The 24,033-nt window shown below is 42.2% G+C and overlaps 1 protein-coding gene across 6 annotated transcripts in view; it reads left to right on the forward strand.

Annotated features, from left to right (window-relative positions):
* CYTH4 (cytohesin 4) overlaps nucleotides 1-24,033 on the forward strand; it is a 230,443-nt gene that overhangs the window by 136,797 nt on the left and 69,613 nt on the right. For 5 of the 6 annotated variants that reach the window (XM_078683948.1, XM_078683968.1, XM_078683961.1 and 2 more), the window contains 2 exons: nucleotides 8,269-8,351; nucleotides 9,877-9,941. In XM_078683948.1, the coding sequence (XP_078540074.1) occupies nucleotides 8,269-8,351; nucleotides 9,877-9,941 (148 nt within the window). Of the gene's footprint in view, nucleotides 1-8,268; nucleotides 8,352-9,876; nucleotides 9,942-15,730; nucleotides 15,863-24,033 lie in introns of those variants that run through there. The other variant, XM_078683977.1, reaches the window with a different exon arrangement.

The raw sequence follows: 24,033 nt of genomic DNA on the forward strand, positions 1-24,033 counted from the left end.
GGGATCGGATTTCTGTTTGGAGCTTGATCTTAATGTTGGCATTTTAGGTTTTCTGACAGTCTTCCTCATAGTATGTCAGGAGAGGGTATATTGTCGAGAATGGATTTTGCTGCCTAATAAATGGTAAAGGTGAATACCTTAATCGCAGAGTGCCGTCCAGGGATTTGGGGGGGTGGCCCAGCCCAGCCTCATCTGGCCGCTGAGGGCCGTAGAGGGCCCGCCCTTTGCCCGGGCTTCGCTCGGCGTCCCGCTCGCGTCCCGCTGAGCGTCTGGCCGTTGGTTTTAAGGGGACGTTGCGGGCGGGGGGCGTGTCCTGCTGGGGGCGCGGCCGTGCACACCTGTGCAGCGCAGGGACTCCTGGTCTTCAGAGTCCCTGCGGCGCGCGCTCACCTCAGCCTCACGGAGCTCCCTCCTCCTTCTTCCACACACTGAGCAGCCCTCCTGGTGCCTCGATCCCACGCCTCAAGCCGCGCAGCGGCACCCGCGAAGCGGGTGCTGCAAGAAGTAGACGAGCGGCAGGGGCGGTCAATCACTCCGGGGATACAGGGAGGCTGGATCACAGGAAGTCAGCGTCTTCAGCGGCAAAGCAGCAAAGCACCCAGGTAAGCCTTGAACAGAGACCCTGTAAGCCTGATGAGATGTCATCAGTAATGTCACTTACCATGTCATGAGTAATGTAATATGTGACATCATTAACAGAGCATTGCGGGGGTATGAGTTATAGTTAGCTCAGGTAACTACAACAGCTGAATTTCTCTGGTTTTGTACGAGTGAAATGTCAGACTAACTGTAACATCCCTGAAACCTGTGTTTTTTTCAGTGAATATATATCTACGGTCTGAACACCACGCAGGATCTATATAATTTCCTTTAAATTGGCAGTGTAGTATACATTTCAAATGACAGAGCAGTTATGATAATTACCGTGAATTAATTGAATTTTATCATGGATACGACTAGGAATAATAAGGTTGCAATAAATGTGAAACAGCCTCTTGAGCACCTACATGTAATTACTCTATTTGTTTTTCTGTAAATAGCAATAATTTCTATAGATAAAAAACCCTATAAAAACGTATACATTTTAGAAAATGTGCTTTTTGTAAAAAAATATATCTCTATGGTATTTATGTTTTTGTATTTGTACTTTTGATACTAGGCACTTTATTGGCACTTTTTGCACACCATTGCATAATTTTGCACATTAAAAGCACATAGGTAGACGCAGGGGACTAATCATGAAGACTAAAGCTGGTATAATAGGAGGAACTGCTAGATATTGTTTCAATGTATGCCTTGCTACTTTGCACATTCTATGACCATGTAGTAATACTGTGATTTTATTGATGAGATATTTAGTTTATTTTGTACTAGCATATGTGTGTAGTAATATATTTCATAAGATGTTTTAATCTATGATTTTAAGTATAAATTAAATCTATGATTATGAGAGCATAAAATACAGTGTAAATATATCTCAGATAAATGTGCACTTCATTGCAAATCTATTTATTTATACATGTGCAGCAGTGTCACAGATGAGAAGTGAATTATGCGTACGAAACATGACTATGCAGATAAAACATAATTAACAGCAGTATGCATAAGTATAAATATTTTTGCATGTATATTCAGCCACCGAGTATAAGTCCTGTTAAAAACATAACAGTTGAACTTTTAAGCATTGCTTTTAAAAATGGTATCTCAAAAGTGAGATTCTCGGCAAATAGTCTTTTTTCTGTATTGTTTGGGGGTCACATGATATGCAAATGAATAGAGAAAAAATGTTTAAAATGTCCTACCGTAAGCCCTTTCTTCATGTGATCAAGGCTGCCCTATGACTACCATGTGGAGAGAATAAGGAATCCTATTGCATTTTAAGTGGAGTTAGTGTATTCCTTTTCGCCGATCTGGAGGTCAAGGGATACAACATTAATGGATATATATATATATATATATATATATATATATATATATATATATATATATATATATATATATATATATATATATATATATATATATATATATATATATATATATATATACACATCATGTGGTCAAGCCTGTGGATACAGGCGAAACGCGTCATGGCGGACATGCTGGGAGTTGAAAGGCACGAATAAAGCACCTTTGTTTGGCACCAGGTTGGGTTTCTACTCTTCGTCATTCCTTACCGGCAGGAAAGTTGGTGGCGCCGTTGGCGTTAGGCGAGAATTTGTTCATATATATATATATATATATACATATATATATATATATATATATATATATATATATATATATATATATATATATATATATTTATATATATATAAAACCTGTGCTCGGGTTTTCCCTGCCGCTGCTCCTTAGCGAAGGGCACGTCGTTCGAGAGACCTCCCGAGCCTGGTCCCAAATATTCAAACAACTCCTTAAGAAAAGGATAACAACGCCATGTCTCCTTGTGCGTATATGATTTATTCGCCGGTCACTGCTGAACGCGTTTTGTCTGTAAAAACAGGCTTGTTCACCTGGTTGGTGAACAAGCCTGTTTTTACAGGCGAAACGCATTCAGCAGTGACCGGCGAATAAATCATATACGCACAAGGAGACATGGCATCGTTGTCCTTTTCTTGATGAGTTGTTTCAATGTATATATATATATATGTGTGTATTACCTACTGGCAATAGCCAGTAGGTATATATAGTTAAGATTTTTTTCCTATGGGATTTTTGAAAATTCTATGTCGAATAACTTTGGCATTTGAGGACAGAATTGGCTGAAATTTTCAGGAAAATGGAACATGTAGTTTCTGAGCAGCCCCTGGGGGGTTTCGTCAAGGGGGGGCCGAGAAAAAAGGGGGGTCCCAAAACGTGTTTTTCCCATGCAATTTTCCATAGGGCGGTTGGCCTCACTTTTAGCCCGAACGGCTGAATGGATTTACACCAAACTTGGCAAAATTGTAGGGACTGGTAGCCCGATGTGCCTTTGCTATGTCTCAAGATATAGGCTCCAGTGGTTTTTACGAAAATTAACTTTGAAAAATATATATTGGGCTACATTGGGCTATATATATGTTGGAGCCCAAATGTAGCCCAATGTAGCCCAATGTAGCCCAATGTAGCCCAATGTAGCCCAAAGATGGCCACCAGAGACAAAAAAAAACAAATGTAGCCCAAATATCAGCCAGATGTAGCCCAACTATAGCCCAATGACAGAATGTCCCAGTGTGTTCTAAAGAACAACTAGAGTGCTAACAGTCCTACTTATTACAAAGGTATGGCACACCTGAAGCCATCTTGATTGGAATAAAGTGGTAACTCTTAAAACATTGAATTTAAAAAGGAACAAAATGAGGGGGTTCATTTTGCCATAGAAAGTATGATTAGCGAATATATGACGAAATCCCGCATACCATCAGTCTGCAAAAAAAATCCCGCATGTACTATTAGGCCGCAAATTAAAATAACGAAAACTTTTAGAACGAATATGCCTTTAGCATACACTAAACAACTAAACTACCCTAAACCCTAAAACACTACCCCCAGCATGACCCTACACTACACAAACAGTACAACACTACCCTAAAACACTACCCCCAGCATGACCCTACAGTACGCAAACACTACAACACTACCCAAAACCCTAAAACACTACACCCCAGCATGACCCTACACTACGCAAACACTACAACACTACCCTAAACCCTAAAACACTACCCCCAGCATGACCCTACACTACGCAAACACTACAACACTACCCTAAACCCTAAAACACTACCCCCAGCATGACCCTACACTACGCAAACACTACAACACTACCCTAAACCCTAAAACACTACCCCCAGCATGACCCTACACTACGCAAACACTACAACACTACCCTAAACCCTAAAACACTACCCCCAGCATGACCCTACACTACGCAAACACTACAACACTACCCTAAACCCTAAAACACTACCCCCAGCATGACCCTACACTACGCAAACACTACAACACTACCCTAAACCCTAAAACACTACCCCCAGCATGACCCTACACTACGCAAACACTACAACACTACCCAAAACCCTAAAACACTACCCCCAGCATGACCCTACACTACGCAAACACTACAACACTACCCTAAACCCTAAAACACTACCCCCAGCATGACCCTACACTACGCAAACACTACAACACTACCCTAAACCCTAAAACACTACCCCCAGCTTGACCCTACACTACGCAAACACTACAACACAACCCTAAACCCTAAAACACTACACCCCAGCATGACCCTACACTACGCAAACACTACAACACTGCCCTAAACCCTAAAACACTACCCCCAGCATGACCCTACACTAAACAACCACCACAACTCTACACTACACTAACACAACACTACACTACACAACACTACACTACACAATCACTAACCCACGAAAAAATTAACACAAACCCACTTACCTCTCTCGTCATCGTGGTTTTCACAACGCAAATGCATTTACCATACATGCCTTTAAAACGTAATTCTTTGTAAAGGCATGCGCGATAAATGCACATGCGTTTTGAAAAAATGCGGGATAATGGTATGCGAGGTCAATGACCTTGCGGGATAATGGTATGCGGACTGAAAGTCTGTGGGATAAAAAATGCGGGAAAATGGCTGCAAACCATGATTAGCAGCAGACTTCCCTGGTGAGCACTAGCTTTACTACAGTGATCTAATGAGCAACTAGAGTGCTAACATTCAGAATTTATGGCAAATGTGTGACACATCTGAATGCCTTCTTGATAGAACCAAAGTAAACAAGCATTGAAAATGCAATAGATCTCGCCCTCGTTTAAGTTAAAGCCATTCTGTTTGTAATGAGGTGGCTTTTTAGCTTTGCTTTTATTAGTGTTTTTAAAACTTTCATGTAAATAACATGCCTATGTATGCATATATGTATATGTATGCATGCATTTATATTTATATAGATATGCAGATTATATATGTTTATATATGTATATTACCTACTGGCGATAGCCAGTGGGTATATATAGTTAGGATTTTTTCTCTATGGGATTTCTGAAAATTCTATGTCTAATAACTTTGGCGTTTGTGGACGGAATTGGCTGAAATTTTCAGGAAAATGGCACATTTTGTTTCTGAGCAGCCCCTAAAAATGTGGGGGGGTTTTGTCAAGGAGGGGCCGAGAAAAAAGGGGGGTCCCAAAACGCGTTTTTCCCATTCATTTTTCCATAGGGCGGTTGGACTCACTTTTAGCTCGAACGGCTGAATAGATTTACATGAAACTTGGCAAAATTGTAGATATGGTTTGCCCGACGTGCCTTTGCTATGTCTCAATATATGTGCTCCAGTGGATTTTGAGAAATTAACGTTTAAAAAAATATATATATCTGTGACAGCGCTCCGGTTAGCGCCCCGGTTCGCGTACCTGACGCGTAACGGAACTTCGCGAAGCGAAGCTGATTGGCTCTCCGGTGTCTGTCAACATTCTAAACAGTCCGGAGCGGCCGCCATCTTGTCTCTCGGTAGGATCGAGAGACAAGATGTGGTGAAAAAAGAAGAGGGAAATGAAGGAAAGGGGGCAAGGTAAACCCCTCCTGACCCCCTAGGATTGATGAGGGGGATATTAAAGTCCCCCGCGATTTTTCGCGGTAGAGGCGCTTCCCGGTACGCGAACCGGGCAGCTAACCGGCAGCGTAACGGGAGTCCGCCATCTTGTGTTTTTGGAGCGTCCGGTTCGCGTACCGGGTAGCGTCCCGGTAAGCGTAACAAGGGGAAAACCAAGAGAAACAGTAAAAAAAAATTAAGGGAATAGATTTCCAGCAAACTTGGCAAAATTGTAGGGACTGTTTGTTTGATGTGCCTTTGCAAGGCCTCAAGATATGTGCACATGTGGATTTTGTCTAATTAGGGTTAAAAAAAATATATATATCTGTAAGCGTGCTCCGGCACGCTTACGTTACGGGTTTTGTTTGCGCTGCAGAGCCGATACGTCACGGTTATGCGACGCGTCATGAGGCGTCTCACGTGGCTACATGATACGTCACGTAATAAAGAATATATTTTACAGCTATAGATATTAGCTTTTAAAAAACCAATGAAATTCACTGAAAAAACCATAGGTTATAGACCATATATAGTTAGGAATTTGCATTTACAAAACCTTGAAAATTCACTGAAAAAACCATAGGTTAGAGACCATATATAGTTAGCTGGACATTTTATTGACATAAAACCAATGAAATTCCATATATAGTTAGTTGCACTAACTATATATCGCGCACCCGCAATCCACTGCTGATGATGTCACATATTACATCATTCATGACATGGTCAGTGACATCACTGATGACATCACTGATGACATCTCAAATGACATCACTGATGACATCACTGATGACATCTCAAATGACATCACTGATGACATCATGACACACCAATACCAGTTACTACATACGCACTCACTGATTCCTACGTCTACACACACATTCACTCATTCACCCATACAATCACTCATACATACAGTCACTCATTATTACAACACTATCATATGCACTCATACACCTATGCAGACACTCACACACTGCCACTCATCCATGGAGTTACTCACACACCTAGTCAGTCCTGTAAAGAATCAATCACACTTCCATTTCCTCATCTATACAGTTAAACACAGAACACCATACTTCAGTGACATCACTGATGACATCACTGATGACATCTCAAATGACATCACTGATGACATCTCAAATGACATCACTGATGACATCATGACACACCAATACCAGTTACTACATACGCACTCACTGATTCCTACGTCTACAAACACATTCACTCATTCACCCATACAATCACTCATACATACAGTCACTCATTATTACAACACTATTATATGCACTCATACACCTAGTCAGTCCTGTGAAGAATCAATCACACTTCGATTTCCTCATCTATACAGTTAAACACAGAACACCATACTTTTTCACACATATACTAACACATACTTACTCTCTTATACAATCACTGATACAAGTACACATTGATATGCACAGAGTCACACACCTCCCAGCCAGCCACACACACACTCAGTCTTCCATACATCCACTCATTCTTCAATATGTAAAACATATTTAAACTTTACAAAAACACACAGACACTAGATGATGTCATCAGTGATGTCATTTGAGATGTCATCAGTGATGTCATCAGTGATGTCATTTGAGATGTCATCAGTGATGTCATCAGTGATGTCACTGACCATGTCATGAATGATGTAATATGTGACATCATCAGCAGTGGATTGCGGGTGCGCGATATATAGTTAGTGCAACTAACTATATATGGAATTTCATTGGTTTTATGTCAATAAAATGTCCAGCTAACTATATATGGTCTCTAACCTATGGTTTTTTCAGTGAATATATATATAGATAGATATAGATATATATATATAGATATATAGATATATAGAGCGATCTGTAAACAACAACGCACTCCGTTGTTGGTGCAAGCGATGGAGGTGGACCAGGTCCCCATGGTTAATTTCACATCGACTTTATTGAAAAAGACACTGCGCTCCAGCCTTTGGTGATAATTCCACACTTATTTATTCAACATAGCAAACACCTATGCGTTTCAACTCTACTGAGTCTTGCTCACGGCTTGAAAAAAGTACAAAAAAAGTATGGTAAAACATGGTCTGTGTCATGGCCAAGGTGTGTGTGAGCACCGAAATGCCTTGGCGCATGTGTCGTTCCTCAAGCAGGTTTGAATAAACTATTGACATGCACCGAAGTGCAGTGGGATCTTTTATTGAGGAAGGAATCGCTCTTCTATATATATATATATATATATATATATATATATATATATATATATATATATATATATGTATATATACTATTAGTGTAATAATATAATTGGCAGAATACAAAGATAGTGCAGCCCTAAATGATGCCCATAAGGAAAAGCTGCCACTGTGTTCCTGGCACTGATTTGGCCACCTCTGAGGCCAGGCGTCTCAAAAGCAGTGCCAGGGGTAGCAATGGGCAAGTCTGGCAAAACCGAAATGAATACCAATGAATGCTGCACCCTTCCATCTTGATATGGGCCTGGAGGGGTCTAATTGTCCCCCCCTCCCATCCTAGGCCTAGATCAGAGAGAAGATTTGTCGTGAGGGCAAAACAAGTTGCTGTTCCTGCTGTAATCATTTAAAATTAACTAATTAACTAAAACCGGGTTTCAATTTGTGTCATTTAAATTGTCTCTTTCTTTATCATTTTCAGCGACCCTTGACCTCAGCAAGATTGAGCAGCATGAACTGGAGCGGATCAGACAGCACAGGAAAGAGCTGCTGGATGACATTCAGGTGATGGCCCGCCCCTTCCGTCCCTTCCGTCCCTTCTGCGCCTCCGTCCTCTGTTTCCATGCTCTTCCTTCAAATGACATTCTATGTGTCTCACCCGTCAGCCTGCACTCTTCCCCTGGGCCTGTATAACAAGCGGGGTGCCGCCTACTGTGCATAGCCTGCAGATCACAGGTGTAAACTGTGTTGTGTTTAACACAGCCTTTCCAGTAACCCGGAACAAAGCGATTCAGGAAACTCTGAAATACCCATATTTCTGTATGATTCGAAGATCAATAAAAAGAACACATTTCGGGAGGTTTGATGAAAAATTCATGCCTGGAAATTCTAGTCAATGCCAGGTTGAAAGATATCGGTTGTTTCCTTCTGGACATATTTACAAGGCCATGATTTTTTATTTATTTTATTTATTACAAGGCCATGAGACTGTGGGTGTAAAGGCTTGTAGTAGCAGCAACAGAAGTGTCATTACAAGCACCTTCTCTTATAAAGGTTTAAAACTGGTGCATGATATTAACCCTTTTTTCTGCTGACAAACACATTTTTAATATTTTAAACGTCTCGGTGGGGTTCACACCTGCAGCAGTGATCTGTGTGCAGTCTGCAGATCACAGAGAGCAATCATAGATGGACAATTGTGACCTCTCGGTGTTATCAGTAATAAAATCGGATACTGACCGGCCACCTATTCTATCATCTTTAGAAGGATAAAAGTATAGGACTTGCCAAATCTAATAAAATGATGGGGAAACTAGACACACATCCCGGCGGCAGTGTTGGCTGCGTGCTGCAGAGTTGCCTGTCTGTGCAGCTTGCAGGTCAAAGGTTCAACTGATAATCAGATAGCTCAATGGGGTAGCCCACTTGCTGCAGGGGTTTTATTTCAACATGTAGGTGAATGGACTTGTAATACTGCCAAGGGGCATCTGCCATGTTTGTGGTGCAGTGTCCTATCTGCTACTCTCTAAATAAGGCCCTGAGTGCACCAACCTTGATTTAATCATGTAGACACACTTTATTGTAACTCTAATGTAACGAATTGAGTACCAGTGGATACAAAACCGGATTGGGAACCATAATTAGTCCTAGCAAAATTGTTAAAATCAGACTGCCACACTGCAGGAGGCCGTAACGAGAATGGGGTCATGAGGGGTTTCATGGTTGGGTCATGGTGCCTCATCCAGCCTTGAAAGGATCCTTCTAGCATGTAACCTACAGGGAAAATGCCAGTGTGACACAGTGGCCAGTCCGGCCCCCACTGAATAGTGCAAGATCAATACATGTATTGACAGCACTATTGAGAGACACATCTGTGGGAGCCACTGTGTAATAACAAGGAGCTATTATATGTGTGCATTTTTTTTAAAATAATGTTATTACATCATCATCTCTCTTCTTTTACGACACACTTTTCAGTGCTCTCGAGTTTCACACGTCTGCCTTTCATGCTCTCTTGTCCTGTTTCCGTTCCTTGCATTGCCATTTTTTGCTAAAATACAGAAATAGTTTTTTTCTTTTCCACCCTCAGAAGCTGAAGTGTGAGATCGCGGCTGTCTTTGCACAGATAGAAGATTTTGAGAGCACGGCAGAGAGGTTAGTGAACTCCTTCGGTATGTGTCCTACTTACTTTAGTGACTTCAAACTCACAGTTACTGACCAGCCATTATTGCAGGAGGGCTTAAGGGTGGCAGATTCCTGTGTATCAGTGACGCTCATAGGACGGAGGCAGCATGGCACTGACTAGTGTCCTTGAGCAAGTGGGCGCATAGCGGTGCAGCACTGACACCCAGTGGCCGGTCACAGTATGGCGTTAGCAGTGACAGCTTGAACAGGCAGTATGAAATGTGCCTATGTCCCTAAGAGCTTGATTGATAGACATCAGCCATACACAGTGCCATGGGGTATTGTGACACTATCGTATGTTATACGTCTCCAACCAGTCGATCAGGAGCTACCAGTAGCTCCCAGACACCCTTAAAAGAAGCTCATAGCCTTGAGTTCATTTAAAACTAGCACAGGGTCACCTTTTTCTATTTTAACATTAGGGAGAGTCTTTACATTATTATTATCAGACTGCAGAGAGCAGGGCCTGAGATAAAGAACTGAAGCACTGAATTATTTAACTCTCAAATAAAAATCCTCTTTGACTCAATATTGGCGTTTGGAAACAAAAATATGTTTCTGAATGCTTTGAGATGGGAGAAAATGAAAATGAAAAATTACCTTAACGATTAACTCTTCATTTACATTTCCTCCCATTTCAAAAGGTCACATTTACAAGTAACAGACAGGCCTTTCCTCCCAGTGGCCCGTAGATTCTGTGACATTCTTATAACTGAAAAATGTTAATTGTTTTGAAATGGAAGACATTTTGTGAAATGGCAGAAATTTTAAAATGAAACATTAAGTATTAATGTCATTTTCAGCTTTCAATTAAGACAAATATGTCTTATTGTTTTATGGAGCATGTTTATTCACTTAATTTCCTCCTCATGTAAACAAATATATTTTTCTGTTTTAAATATGACACCATGTCTACAGGCCGCTGGGAGCAAGATGCTTGGTGTTTGTACAGCTAATACTTGGAAATGAAAGAAAACTTAAATGATGAATTTTATGGATCCATTTAAACCAAGTTAGCTCTTCAGTTTAATTTTCTCAATAGAGTGCTAAATTTATAAGTGAAAAATACTGCCATTATTTTAAGTTGGAGAAATTTAAAGTGCAGAAATGTTTTACATATTCTAAAACTGTTTGCAGAACATTTTTCTGCTCTTCAAATTTTTCCCAATTGTGTTATACATTTAGCTGTGTCATATGGAAAAAATCATGTCCTGTGCCACAAGTACGTGTGATACAGTCCCTCAGTCACCCGTACACATATATCCTATACATATGCACCCATGTTCATACATCCCCAAAGACCACGCTCTCACTGACACCCATGGCAGCCTTGTCACAGTGCCCCTAGTCAAAGTATTTTGTTCAAACCATAGCATCTGGCTTTAAGGACATTAGGCTTAAAGGGCCAGATGTATCAAGATGACATTTTGCGAGTCTATAATAGCGAATTTTACCGATTCACTATTATAGACTAGCAAAATGCAATGTATGTAGGTTTTTGCAAATATTTTGCGATTCCTACATATCCCTTAATATTGAGTCGCAAATTGTGATTCACAATTAAGGAATGCCTTCACATTCATTCCTATGGGCCTAGAGGTCCATAATAATGAATTGGAATTGCATGTGCAATTTGCGAGTACCCAATAGGTACTCGCAAATTGCGCATGCAATTTCAAGGGTGCGAGGGTGCCAAAAGGACACGTTGTTGCACCCCTGAAATGTGCATGTGTGAACATGTCGCACTCACACATGCCCTTATGTGCGCCACATGACACTTAGAAAAATGCAAAATTTTGCATTTTTCTAAGGACTTGCAATTTACCACCAACTTGAAGTCGGTGGTAAATTGCGATTCCTTAAAGCAGGGTTGCAATTTAAAAAGCGCCTCCTGCATTGCATTTAGAGAGTCGCAAATTGCGATTCTCTAAATGCATTTGCAAAATAGGTAATTGCAAAAATTGCGATTCCCTCTTTTGCAATTGCGTTTTGGGATGATACATCCCAAAAGACTTTTTTCTGTTCGCAAACGGGAAAACGCTCAATACACCTGCCACAAAGTCAATAAAGCTGGGAGTGGGGGTGTCTGGTAACAATGCACGAGTTGCTTAGCCTTCAGTAGCTCAAGATGATTTTCACTTATCAGAAATAGCTCTCACTACAGAAAAGGTTGGAGATTCCTATTATAGAGGGATTAGGCACACCAATGCCAACAGCGGCACACAATGAGCACTACAGGTGCAATCCAACGTGATGTAAATACCCTCCAAACTTCCATATTTTGTCTGAAGCGGATGCCAATGTTGTTCTGTCCAGGTGCACGTCAGACATTTGGTTGAATCAGGGTGACATCATGACACTGGGGGGTGTGATGTGCCCTTTGCTGGACACGACCCAGAGTAACACCCTCTCGACTGGGCCTGCTTGAGAAGCTACTTAGCTCAAACAGCCACAGTAAGCACAACTGGGGTAATAGTGCGAGGGCAGTCAAAACTGAGGCAAATTGACGATGAAGCATGTGAATGTTTTCGGACTGTCATTGACTATGCACGCTGACCGTTGCTTTCAGTGGGCAGAGGAGAGGTCTTGTGTTCCTCGTCATAGGTGATGTCAGCTTCCGGATGAGATGAGCCCGCTGAAGTTGCTGTGCACATAGCATTTATGTATCACTTCATACAACTTTGGGGTGCGCTAAAGTGCTTTTTCAGATGGGTAGCACACTACGCCGTGGTGCATGGCTGGCAGAGTGTTATGCTTGTTTTGATACTCTGGGGAAACATTGTGGTGTCATGCTTGAGTGATCAGCTTAGATGCTCTTATCTTGTTTGGGGCACCTCACCTAGTAAAGAGAAGGCAAAGGAGGCATATGAGAGAGGGGTGCACAATGCATAGTTATTGTTAGGAGTACAACATATGAGCAGATACACAGCACTAGCTTAGGCAAAGGGGCAAGTGGGTGCTTGCCTGTATACACCAAAAAAAAGAGAGGTAATTAGAGAAGATAGAGTAATCAATATTGCAACTTGCACCAGGGAGAGATGGTGTCTAAGGAGTATATACTGAAGGTGCAAGATTGGGAGTCGGTGGCATGAGCAGAATCAAGGCACCTTTTTGAAGGCGGGTAAAATGCGTATTATTTTACAAATAAATCTCATGAATAAGGAAAGAGGTGTAAGAGAAATCAAGGTTGGCTACATGGACAGAAACTACCCAATCTATAAAGGACCAGATTTCAGCTACTGCTGCTAGGCCGAAAAAGGCCATCTTGTGCAGGGGTCCACCCTCCAAATCCCTCTCTTGACTGAGCACAAGTCAGACGAGTGCTAGCCTGGTCATTGCTCAGACCCCAGCCAGACTTGCAGAAAATGATTAAATTGTAGTATCTACATACTGTGAATCAGATCAGTGAATCCTTCCACTGTTCTCTGTGCCGCACAGAACTCTGAAATAAAATACAATAAAACAAAAAAAGGATAGATTCATTTTTGTATTTATTATTATTTCGAGTTTTATAAAGCACTGGCTAGACCTGAAGATATCAGAGCGCTTTACAGGTTCCGCGAAGACCAAAAGAAAAACATGCAATACAGCATTGAGGTAGTCAACGGTCAAGTTAAAAGAGTGAATAACAATACTGTGTAGAGGCAATCATCTTGTGTCGTGTCTTGATTACATTTAGAATTGTTTGTTTTCACTCAACCTTCCAAGTTCTTGCTTAGCAAGATTCCAGAAACTCTAACAGAGGGCAGTTGAAGTGGAAGAAGTCTTGTGTAGGCTGCGTCCTACCCCGCTCCTGTGTTCTTGCAATAAATCTTTCTAATTACTGATTCCTGTACATCTATACTTTACAATTGGCGACGAGGATGGGATAGTGTGTAACATTAGAAGAATTGCCATATACAAAGGGAAAAATGATTTGATTGTCCCCACGTCACACACTCACAAGTATTTGAGTGATTTTGATGAAATTGTTGAAAAGGATCAGGGTGATGTTGTAATATCGGAAACTTCTGAAAATTCTGGTATTACACCTGAGGGAGTTGAAAATTCTGTTACTACACCTGAAACAGTCAACAATACTGACATTTGTGGAAATGATAACTGTCATTGTGAATCTGTTGATAACACCAATCATTTTGATTCTAGTGGTCATAAAAATGTATCAAAAAACGTGAATTCTCCAAGCCCAAATGGTTGGAGGATTTTGTTTGCTTATTTTATTTTGTTTTGTTTGTTATTTTATTCCTTTTTATATATATATATATTTTTATTTTCCTCAAGGGGGAATATGTGTCGTGTCTTGATTACATTTAGAATTGTTTGTTTTCACTTAACCTTCCAAGTTCTTGCTTAGCAAGATTCCAGAAGCTCTAACAGAGGGCAGTTGAAGTGGAAGAAGTCTTGTGTAGGCTGTGTCCTACCCCGCTCCCGTGTTCTTGCAATAAATCTTTCTAATTACTGATTCCTGTGCATCTATACTTTACATCTTGTCCTTACAGGGAGATATTTTAGGGTGATCAGGAGTGGTGTGATGTGATCCCATCTTCTGTCACAAATATTGTGTCAATTTCATGAGTTACATATGGAGCAAACAAAAATACATGGTAACAGTATATAAAAGAAGAACACAGTATACAGTAGGATATTGGACACTTGCGACTGAGAACGAACGTTGCTCGCTCGTAGAGCTGGAAGTCCCTCGACAATCCTGCACTACTACGCAATGTACCTGAGAGTGATTTATATTACACTGGATTTGAATTTGTAATAAATCTATACTTAATCTGATTACAAACTCAGAGCTTTGAAGGAGAGCTCTTTGTCTGCCATCACCTTTCATTTGGTGTCACCGTCCCCGTAACACATGAGGATGGGCTCTTAACATGGCCTTCTGAAATGGTCTGGTTTGTTCTCTCCTTGTCTGGTGTGTTGCATGCCTCCTCTGGTGACAGATGCTCATCAGCTTCTGGCACCTCTGTCTCTGGCATTTGAACAAAAGGAAAACAGGATGCAACAAAATAGAAAAAATAAATCAAATAAAGCACTATACGTTAAGGTAAAATGGACTAAAATAGAACGATATAATATAACATAAGATTGAATTGCCTGCAATAAAAGAATAAATATAAGCAAAGTAGAGCACAATAAAACAGAACAAAAGGAAAAGAAGAGTAAAGTAGAATAGATCCGAAAAAAACACAATAAAATGAAACAGGGAAATAACATGAAACGTAATAAAAGAAACTGAATACATCTTCTTTGGTAATCTCTGTGCCAAAGTCCAAAAAACATTATGCTGACATAATAATAAAGGTCGTTAATCTGAACCTGGGCAAGGCATTTCAACGAATTGTAGTCAGGACACGCAGATAAGTTGCAGAGAAGGATATAGGGGCTTGAGCAGACAGGAATTCATTGTCAAATGGCGCGAGCAGTGCTGAGGAATGTTCGTGCTTGCTTCCAACCCTGTGCTTCGCCCACCTGCAGTATCTGCAGACAGTCAGATGTCTGTTGTTTTACTGACGTGGATTTGTTTGTCAGTGTTGGGAAATCCGTTCTTGCCTCACCCTGCCAACAAAATATTATTCTGTTGGCATCAGGGCAGCGGTGCGTGGGAGGAGACAGCCCGGGCTCTGCACGGTGAGCTTTGTAAGGCCTGTGCCTAGTCATCAGGCTGGATGGGAACCCACTGTCTCAAAGAGCAGGAGGGGCGACTGCTGCTGGCCTGCTGCCCACACGGCTGCTGGGAGAGGTAGGAGGGAGTGCACTGGAATACAAGATGGAGAGCTCTGGTTCTGTCAACACAGAGCAGCCAGACCAAGCAGACACAGAAAAGGTGGATTCCATGTGTAATGTGCACGAGAAGTCCTAGCTCATAGGAACATAACAAGGTACAAGGAGGTATATTTGGCATGTTAGTAGCTGGTGCTCTAGAGGCAGCACACACAGTTCAATAGTAAATTTGTCTTGTCTGAAAATCCCCTGCCTTCTTTCCGGTATGGGTCGACCCATCGTGAAACATTCACGTTGGTTACCCAGTGCCAATCCTTGATTGTATTGTATTGCAACATTTATATAGCGCTTACTACCCCTTGGGGAGACGCTAAGGTAGTTGTCTACATGCGCGGTACTCTACACCCTGTAGGGTGTGTGGCAGTGTGGGCCGCCATAAACAAAGAGTGGTGAGGCGGGAGTGGTCACGCGGGGGATTTGTGCGGGGGTTAGAAATATTTTATTTAAAAATATTAAAAACTTACCGTTAGCCGCTGGGCACCTCTAGCGTCGAGTCTTGTCATGTATTCCTATAGGTTCTGAATCGATCCCCCTATTCCTGACCCTATTCTAGTTAAACAAACCAACAAGTTAACTAGCAGTCAGCCCATGAGGCAGAAAACCCCCATGATGCAGATACCGTTATCTGAAGCAGTCACACTACGGCACAGGAACGTGTTATCTGATTAGGTCATAACACTTGCGATCTAATTAGACAAGCGATATTCCTCCAGCCCCTGATAAGGCATACGGAGTTCTCATAACAAATCAAACCTATGACAACCTGGGCAAAACCCTGCGGCCATTGTTTTGATTTCACCGAGAAGTTTAGTAAAAGAATGTGCTAACGAGCAAGTCGTATGACATCTTTATTGACGTATCTATGTCCATCCTTACGTCAATCTCGGCACCTTAAAGGTATAAATATTACCGATCTTGCCATATGCAAACACACGCGTGGTGACGAGACGGAGCAGCCATACTTGCCGAAGCGAAGAGCAGAGCAGACCCCGCTGGCGCAGCCCCGCCTTTCTGACGCGCTGGGAGACGCGCTGCTTTCTACTGCCGAGAATCCAGCACCGGCGTTTCCGGGTAGCCCTCGCAGGCAGCCTGGAATATCGAGACCAGAGAGAGAGATACCATTCCTCATTCATCCTAAATTCCAGGTACAGAACTGAATAACCCCTCACAGAGAATTCTTTAGTTATTCACTTGGCAAAAACAAACTTAACTTAAACTGTAACTATCTATTCCCACCCACGTATTAGACTTAGGTCAGGTACACGGGGTAGGCGTATCTAGAAACACCAGTTGAGTACGTTTAGTCAAATGTATATGTGTATGTAATATATTTTATTCATTTTAAAACATCTTATGGCTTAGAAACCATATCAATGTTTTTACAGTATTATTTTATACTATTGCTTTTAATGTATGCACTTTACTTAACTATAAGTATTGCAATAATATCGATCCATTTCTCTTGTATGAGAAAAGAGACTGATCAATAAATAACACCTTTTTATTGAACACGCCCGTCACTTCCTTTTCTCTACATTCTGATGAGACTAAGAATGCACGTACTGACTGAGTAAAATAATTTGCCTTTTGTTCACACGACTCTCGAGATTGACTCTTGATTAGGGGAGAGCAAAGTTGTCATGTTCTATGGTTGTCAGAAACTAAATCCCTTCTTGTCTAATCAGGGAAGTTAATTCCTCCTTGAACATTCGAGAAAGTTTCTAGTGAACTCTGAGCTACGCTGGCAAACCCAAAACTTTAAGTCTAGTATCGACAGTAGTAGACCTAGTTAACGTCTGGCCTAGGCCTTTACTGCTGTAGGTATTATTCCAATGCGCAGAGCCTATTGGGAAGATAGGAACTACACTACATGGCGCCCAACGCGTTTGGAAAGGGCGATAAAACTAACGTAAGACATTTAGAGTAACTCAGTCGTGCTTTCTCACTCAGACCCCTTTTCCCATAATACTCCAAAGACGTCTGGAGTGGGTGAAAGGTTATATCCGCCAGACCTCGCAGGAGGGAACTCCTATGTATGGTTCTTGGTATAGTCAACGTTGAAGGATAAACAGTTCCAAAATATTGTGCATCTAACCTTTGTTTCCACAAGAAACCTGATCTGCAAACAAACAAAATAACCATCCTGTCAGTAAAATGACAGACAGTGATGAAGAAAGAGAGGCAGTTAGATTAGCAGCTGACATAGCAGAAGCTGATACTGCACTACAAAATGCAGACCCGGATATAATACTCATCCCGGTCATTAAAAGAAAATCTATAACCTTGAAACTTATAGAAAATGGACTGACACCTAGAGGTGGCACAGTCATATTCGTAATTGAGGCACACGAATATCGGCAGACAGAGGTATATTATTCATGGATACATTTTCCAGCAGCAAATGCTGTAACAAAGTACTTCCACTATTACAAAATAGAGGAACCTCCTAATGAGTACACTCCTTTCGAGGAGGTGGAAGTACCACTCAAATTCCAAGAGCATTTGCTCTTATTTGATGGCGCCCTAAAACATAATAATCACATCACCAGGCTCGGTCCTTTAGGTAGACCAGGAGCAACGTGGCCGGTCCTAGCCGGATACACACCACATCCAGACATCAATGGGATGTCTGCAGCAGAGCTGTTAACACAGCTAAAACAATTAATAAAAATTCATAGACAATTAGTTCAGTATGTGATGCGGACTTCAACAATTCAGCCAGCGATTAAACTTCCACAGCTGACCCCTCACCAGGGGAACACAAATAAAATTACACCACAGAACATCCAATCCTGCCTAGGTAAAGTACCGGCTAAACGGGAACAAATACCATTCTGGTTGGCACAGAAAATTACCAAAATAGAGGCGGTGTTTCCTGACACCACCCCGCTAGAAAAACACAGGATTCTGACTATCTGTCTCCCAATGGGAATCGCACCACACATAGAAGACTGTGACACTTGGGGTACAGTCTTTGCTTCCATCTACACAAAAACGCACGGTGTTCCATCCATTTCGGTGATACCAGATGTGCTAAAACAAATTCAAGACGAATACGGTCCAGAACCCGCTTTAACTCTTGGTATGAAATTACTGAAAGACTTCAAGCAGGTCTCGGCTATATTATTAGCCAACATAAAAGGTGAAGCAGCCAACGTGGCGATCCGCCAGAGGTTAAAAGAGACAGATATAGCAGACCAACCAGCTGAAATTGCCAGAATCTTAGAAAAATCCTATGAGGAACTAGGTAGAGATAGTTTAGGTGGAATACCAGTAAAACCGCAACTGACTGAAAGTCCAGAAAAAATATTTTTTAATAATAATTCACCAAAAAAGAACTGGGATGGAAACAAACAATCCAATCCTAAAGAAAAGAAATTCCAGTCCAGAGGAAGGTCTCCTAGGCGAAGAGAGAAATCTCCGAACCAAAGACACAGGTCACCCCAGAGTGACCCCTCTGGGAAAAGATATAACCTTAGAAATAGGGATAATATAAAAAAACCTGATAGATAGCAAGACATTGATACGCGTCCCTCTCAATCTTTTCAGACTTCCTCGCAGAAATCGGAAAGAAGAGGACGATCAGAACAAAGAGAAGAGCACGCCAAGTCCAAAGACAAGGAACCTGCTCAACTAAAAAAGAAATTACAATTTCCAAAAAAGAAGGTAGCCAGTATCAAGGTAGTTAACAATGCCGAGAATACTGAGGATGTGGAAAAGTAAATTTTGCCATGTTCTGTGTCCCTACGCCTCATCCATCATATGCTATGTGTGCATGATCAATATGCATATGTTATTCCCCATGTCCGATTAATGACGCAATTACAGTTGTGTCCACCTCTAGTATGTTAGTTTCCAATCCTCGTGAATACTACGAATATCAGGCTTGTGTAAGTAATGTTGCCACGTTTCTCAGTGTGCACGTTATTCCATTATAAAATCCCCGTTTCTAGGCCTCAAAAGGGCCCGGACCCTGGATTCAGCTCCTGTCTCCTGAAAGCCTCGCTGAGGAGCGATACAGCCCCCACCTGTATCCTCGACCCTTCACTTACTTCCTGCCTCGCAGTGCCCGGTGCAGCTTGGCTCTGCCTCTGAGTCTGCCAAAAGTATGTTATAGTTCCAGCTATCAGTTCAGTCCTCCTCTTCTGCATTCCTAAGCTACTGAACTGCATCAATAGTTTCCGTCATTGTCTAGCCTACTCGGCTCCACGTTAGAGAAATACTGTATTTAATGGTCATTTAGTATTCTTCATCACGCACTACATGTAGAATAATGCATGGTCCAGTCTTAGAGTCAAGTTAGCCTCTCCCCTCATGACTTCTAGTTCATATCAACATGTTCCCTAAACATCAGATACCAGATAGGGTTTAGGTACATGTCGCTCCGACCCTCCAGACTCTAGTCTCTGCTCCTAGCACAGAGTTCGTAGCCCCCAGCTTCTCCTAGTAATACGTCATTGCCAGTTTTCGCGCACCATTAGGTTAGAGGTCCCGGCTCCTTAGGTAGCCCCCTCCTATGTTTCCGCCCATTCATGACATATTCTGTTACGTTCGCATCACATGTCTATGTATACTCCCAGTTACACCTCTTTTTACTGTTATCTTTCGCGACTGCTACGCGTCACGCCTTCTGCTCCACCCACTGTTACGCCTACTGCAATGTAATGCTATGTGTTCGCGCTATGTATATAAGTCAATGTTTTGTTATTAAATGTTAGCTCGCTCATCCCAGACCTAGCCCCAGCAGCTGCTGGGCCTCTTTTCCCCTGCTGGGCCCCAGTTGTCCTGCTGGGCCCTGTCATTCTGTTCCTATGCAGGTTGTCCTGATCCTGCCCTTATGCTGTAATAAACCTGCAGAAACTCCTACTACCTCGAATCTTGACTCTTATTTATTGAGCTATCTGTTATGCTATAAGTCTAGTCAAAAATAGGGTATTATTTATTTATTTACCACATAATGGCGCCCGAATAGGGACTTGCCCTTTCCCCACGCGTCGGTGAAGCCACGCCGACCCCCTGACCCTCTGCAGTCGTGACGGAACCATACCGTGCACTGGCAGATATTTCTGCTCCAAGTATCCCTCAGGCCCACGGAGGAGACGGAGGAGGCGGTCCAGCATCCAAACGAGACGGTGGAGGAACGCGGCGAGTCCCGACCAGAGCCCAAGCCGAGAGTCCAAGGTCCGAGGTATCCGGAGGCCCACCCGTAACTGAAGTCCGAAGTCCGAAGTCCGTCGTAGTCCAGTCCCGTCCGAGGCTTTCCGTTCCGTATTGCCCGGTGAGTACCATTGCTGGGGTAGTATCTAGACAGGGTCAGTCTAAATTGACTCCTGGTCCGTGGGTTGGTGGTACCCAAGCCCACAAACGAAGTGTTCACCTAGGTGGATACGGGTCTTGATGCGTTCCTTTATGGGACCGGTATGTTCCGTACTGTTATAGCAGTGCATCCAGCAACTCTAGTCTGTTCCGTTCTCGAGAATTCTGTTCTGTTTCTGTTTTCAGTATTTTCAGGTAGTATTCTGTTCGAACTGTTATGTTATGATATTGTTTAATGTATTTCCAATGTCGTGGTATGCCTGAATTGTTTCCCCAATTGTTATTGTTTTTCGTGTATTGTATTGTGTTCCGATTCAAGTTTAGAATGCCGCTCTTTTCCAAGTTACGTCAGTTAAAAACCAGAAAGGGTCTGTTAGAGGAAGCAGTTCCTGTCCCGCCTAGGGACAGTCCAGGTCACTTTATGTATCAGAAACATGGCATAAGCGCCATAATGTATCTAGATTTGTGGGTAGAGTATACCAAACAGTTAGAAGAAAAGTATAGATGGCCCGTATCGGGTACATGGGATGCCGAATGTATCATGCGAGTAGAAGAAGCATTATGGAAAAAGAAAGCCAGACAGTCACAGAAAGATGCCATCGAGTTATGGCGTAAGGAAGCGCATAGAAGAACGGAAAAGGAAGTCAGAAAGTCAGAATTAAGTAGAGAATCCCAAGAACGAGCTCAAGAAAGAGAATTAATCGAGATAGGTGAACAAGTCAAAGCCGAACAGTCAGACCGACAGAGGCATGCCCTTATTAAGGGTATGTATCCTCTCCTTGCCGAAGGCTTGCCAAAAGCGACCCCAGAGGCATCCAGTAATTTCCCGCCACCATTAGTTCCGACCAAGCTACGTCACAAACCGACCGCAGCTGATATTTTTATTTCGTCCTATTTGGACGACACAGTTCCAGAATATGCAAATCCAGTCCGCGCTCCACCTGTCCCTGTAAATCAGGCACTTCCCGTTCCTCCAGACACCGGAGTACCTGTTACGGTACCCCCGGGTCAGCCTGCCGTACAAGTTCAGCCCACGTTACAATTACCGACCCTGCAAGCACGAAGAATGTCAGTCGACGATTCTAGTCTAGGGGCCGCAGGAGGAGGTCCTCCTCAAACCCCGCCGCCACACAAGCGTTTATCAGCACTCGAATTACATGCTCAAGCATCACAGCGTACTCCTAAAAGTAATAAGTCTGTTACAGAAATCAGACAAGCCCTTGCCGAATGTGTCTATGACACAGTCCCAGGCGAGTATAACATGGTTTTATATTCAGTACGCGTAAGGAGGGTGACCGAGTATCTAGTCACCTTACCGAATATGAAAGAAGATCTAGACAGAATATATCGTTTCATCCGTACAGGGGATGATCCAGAAAGTATAGGCGAGATTATGTCTCAAAGAAAAGCCGAGATTCAGCTCATGATATTAAAGTTCCTGATCAATTGTCTAATAAGAGAACAAGATTACCCGTCTAAAGATCCCGCCGAAATGAGAATCCTAACAAGGTGGAGTGATAATATAGCCGAGGGTAAGCACAAGACCGTCAGTGCCATGGAGAGTATGTACAAGAAAATTCGTAAAGAAATAGTAAGGTTACACGAACAGCGTAAAGCAGCACAAGTAAGCGAGAAAGAAAGTATCTCTGATCCTGAAGAGGAAGAGAACGAGAATCCCGCCAGAATAGCGTATGTAGGAAAATCCAGATTTCCAGATCGCCATTTACGCCTAGAACCCAAGTCTGTTTTTCATCATCCAGCACCAGAACAAGGTTCTCTAGAACAAGTATTTCAAGCTACCGATCACATTCTGAAATCACGAGTCGGTTATAGTGAGTTAAGTACCATGCATGAACAAGAACTAGCCCGATCAGCAGTCCGATGGATTACTGATTCTACCACTTTTCCAGACGAAATAGTGGCACAAATGTTTCTGAAACTGCCCCCAGCCGAGCAACGACTGGTGGGTATGTATATGATCCAGCACCTCATTACTCTGTATGAGGGTCAACATTCTGATCCAGGCCCGTTACACGATATCCTGAACGAGTTACTCCAGTATAAATGGAGAGGTCTAGGTACCGATTTAATTATTGTCATTCTAGAACAGCGCCACAAATATAGAACGTTTTTGAACCCGCATTTTGTTCATGTCTCACCCCCAGAAAGTAAATCGTTTTACATAGACAAACAGAATCCGTTACGAGAAGTCCACCCAGTCCAAGGGGCGGGTGGCGTAATGCAACGAGTGTTTGTATGCACTCCGATTTCAAAGATGGAACTTCTTGAAATGAAGAAATTAATTCCCTGTCATGACAAAGATCCAGCAGGGTTCCATAGAGAATTAAAAGACATGCTCCGTATGGGAGAATACACTTACCCAGATATCATTAAAATGTTAAAGGTCCTGTTACCCGCAGGGGTGTATGAAAAGTTAAAAGAAAAAGAATGGGAGGTGGGAGAGAAAAAGATCGATTGGGCAGCTCTAGAAGCTGAAGACAAGGCACGAGTACCAGGTACCGGTCTTGGAGATAAATGTAAAGAATTACCAGAATTATTGATTCAAGTTTTACCCAGATTATTGACAACTAGGAAAGAAGACTGGGATGCAATCTCAGCCTGTAAACAGAAGCAAGACGAGGACATTAGTGATTTTTATTCTAGATTCGAGAAATGTTTCAGTATTAACAGTGGTCTCAAGATAAGTAGTGAGTCATACCCTCATCTTTTCGTTACCAAATTAGTCGAGAATTCAAGTCCACAAATTAAAAATCGAGTTTTGAAAGTCGAAAGCACCTGGCAAGCAAATACTCCGTCCCAGATGCTCCAGATGCTCCAGTATCACCAGAATAGAATTAGAGAAGAACAAGAACACGAAAGAAAACGTATGAAAGACACGAAAATGAAAGTGCTAGTTGCACAATCTGTTCCTCAAGACAGTCAGAAGAGGGGT

This window comes from Lissotriton helveticus, chromosome 1_1, assembly GCF_964261635.1.
Source record: "Lissotriton helveticus chromosome 1_1, aLisHel1.1, whole genome shotgun sequence".
Classification (NCBI taxonomy): Eukaryota; Metazoa; Chordata; class Amphibia; order Caudata; family Salamandridae; genus Lissotriton; species Lissotriton helveticus.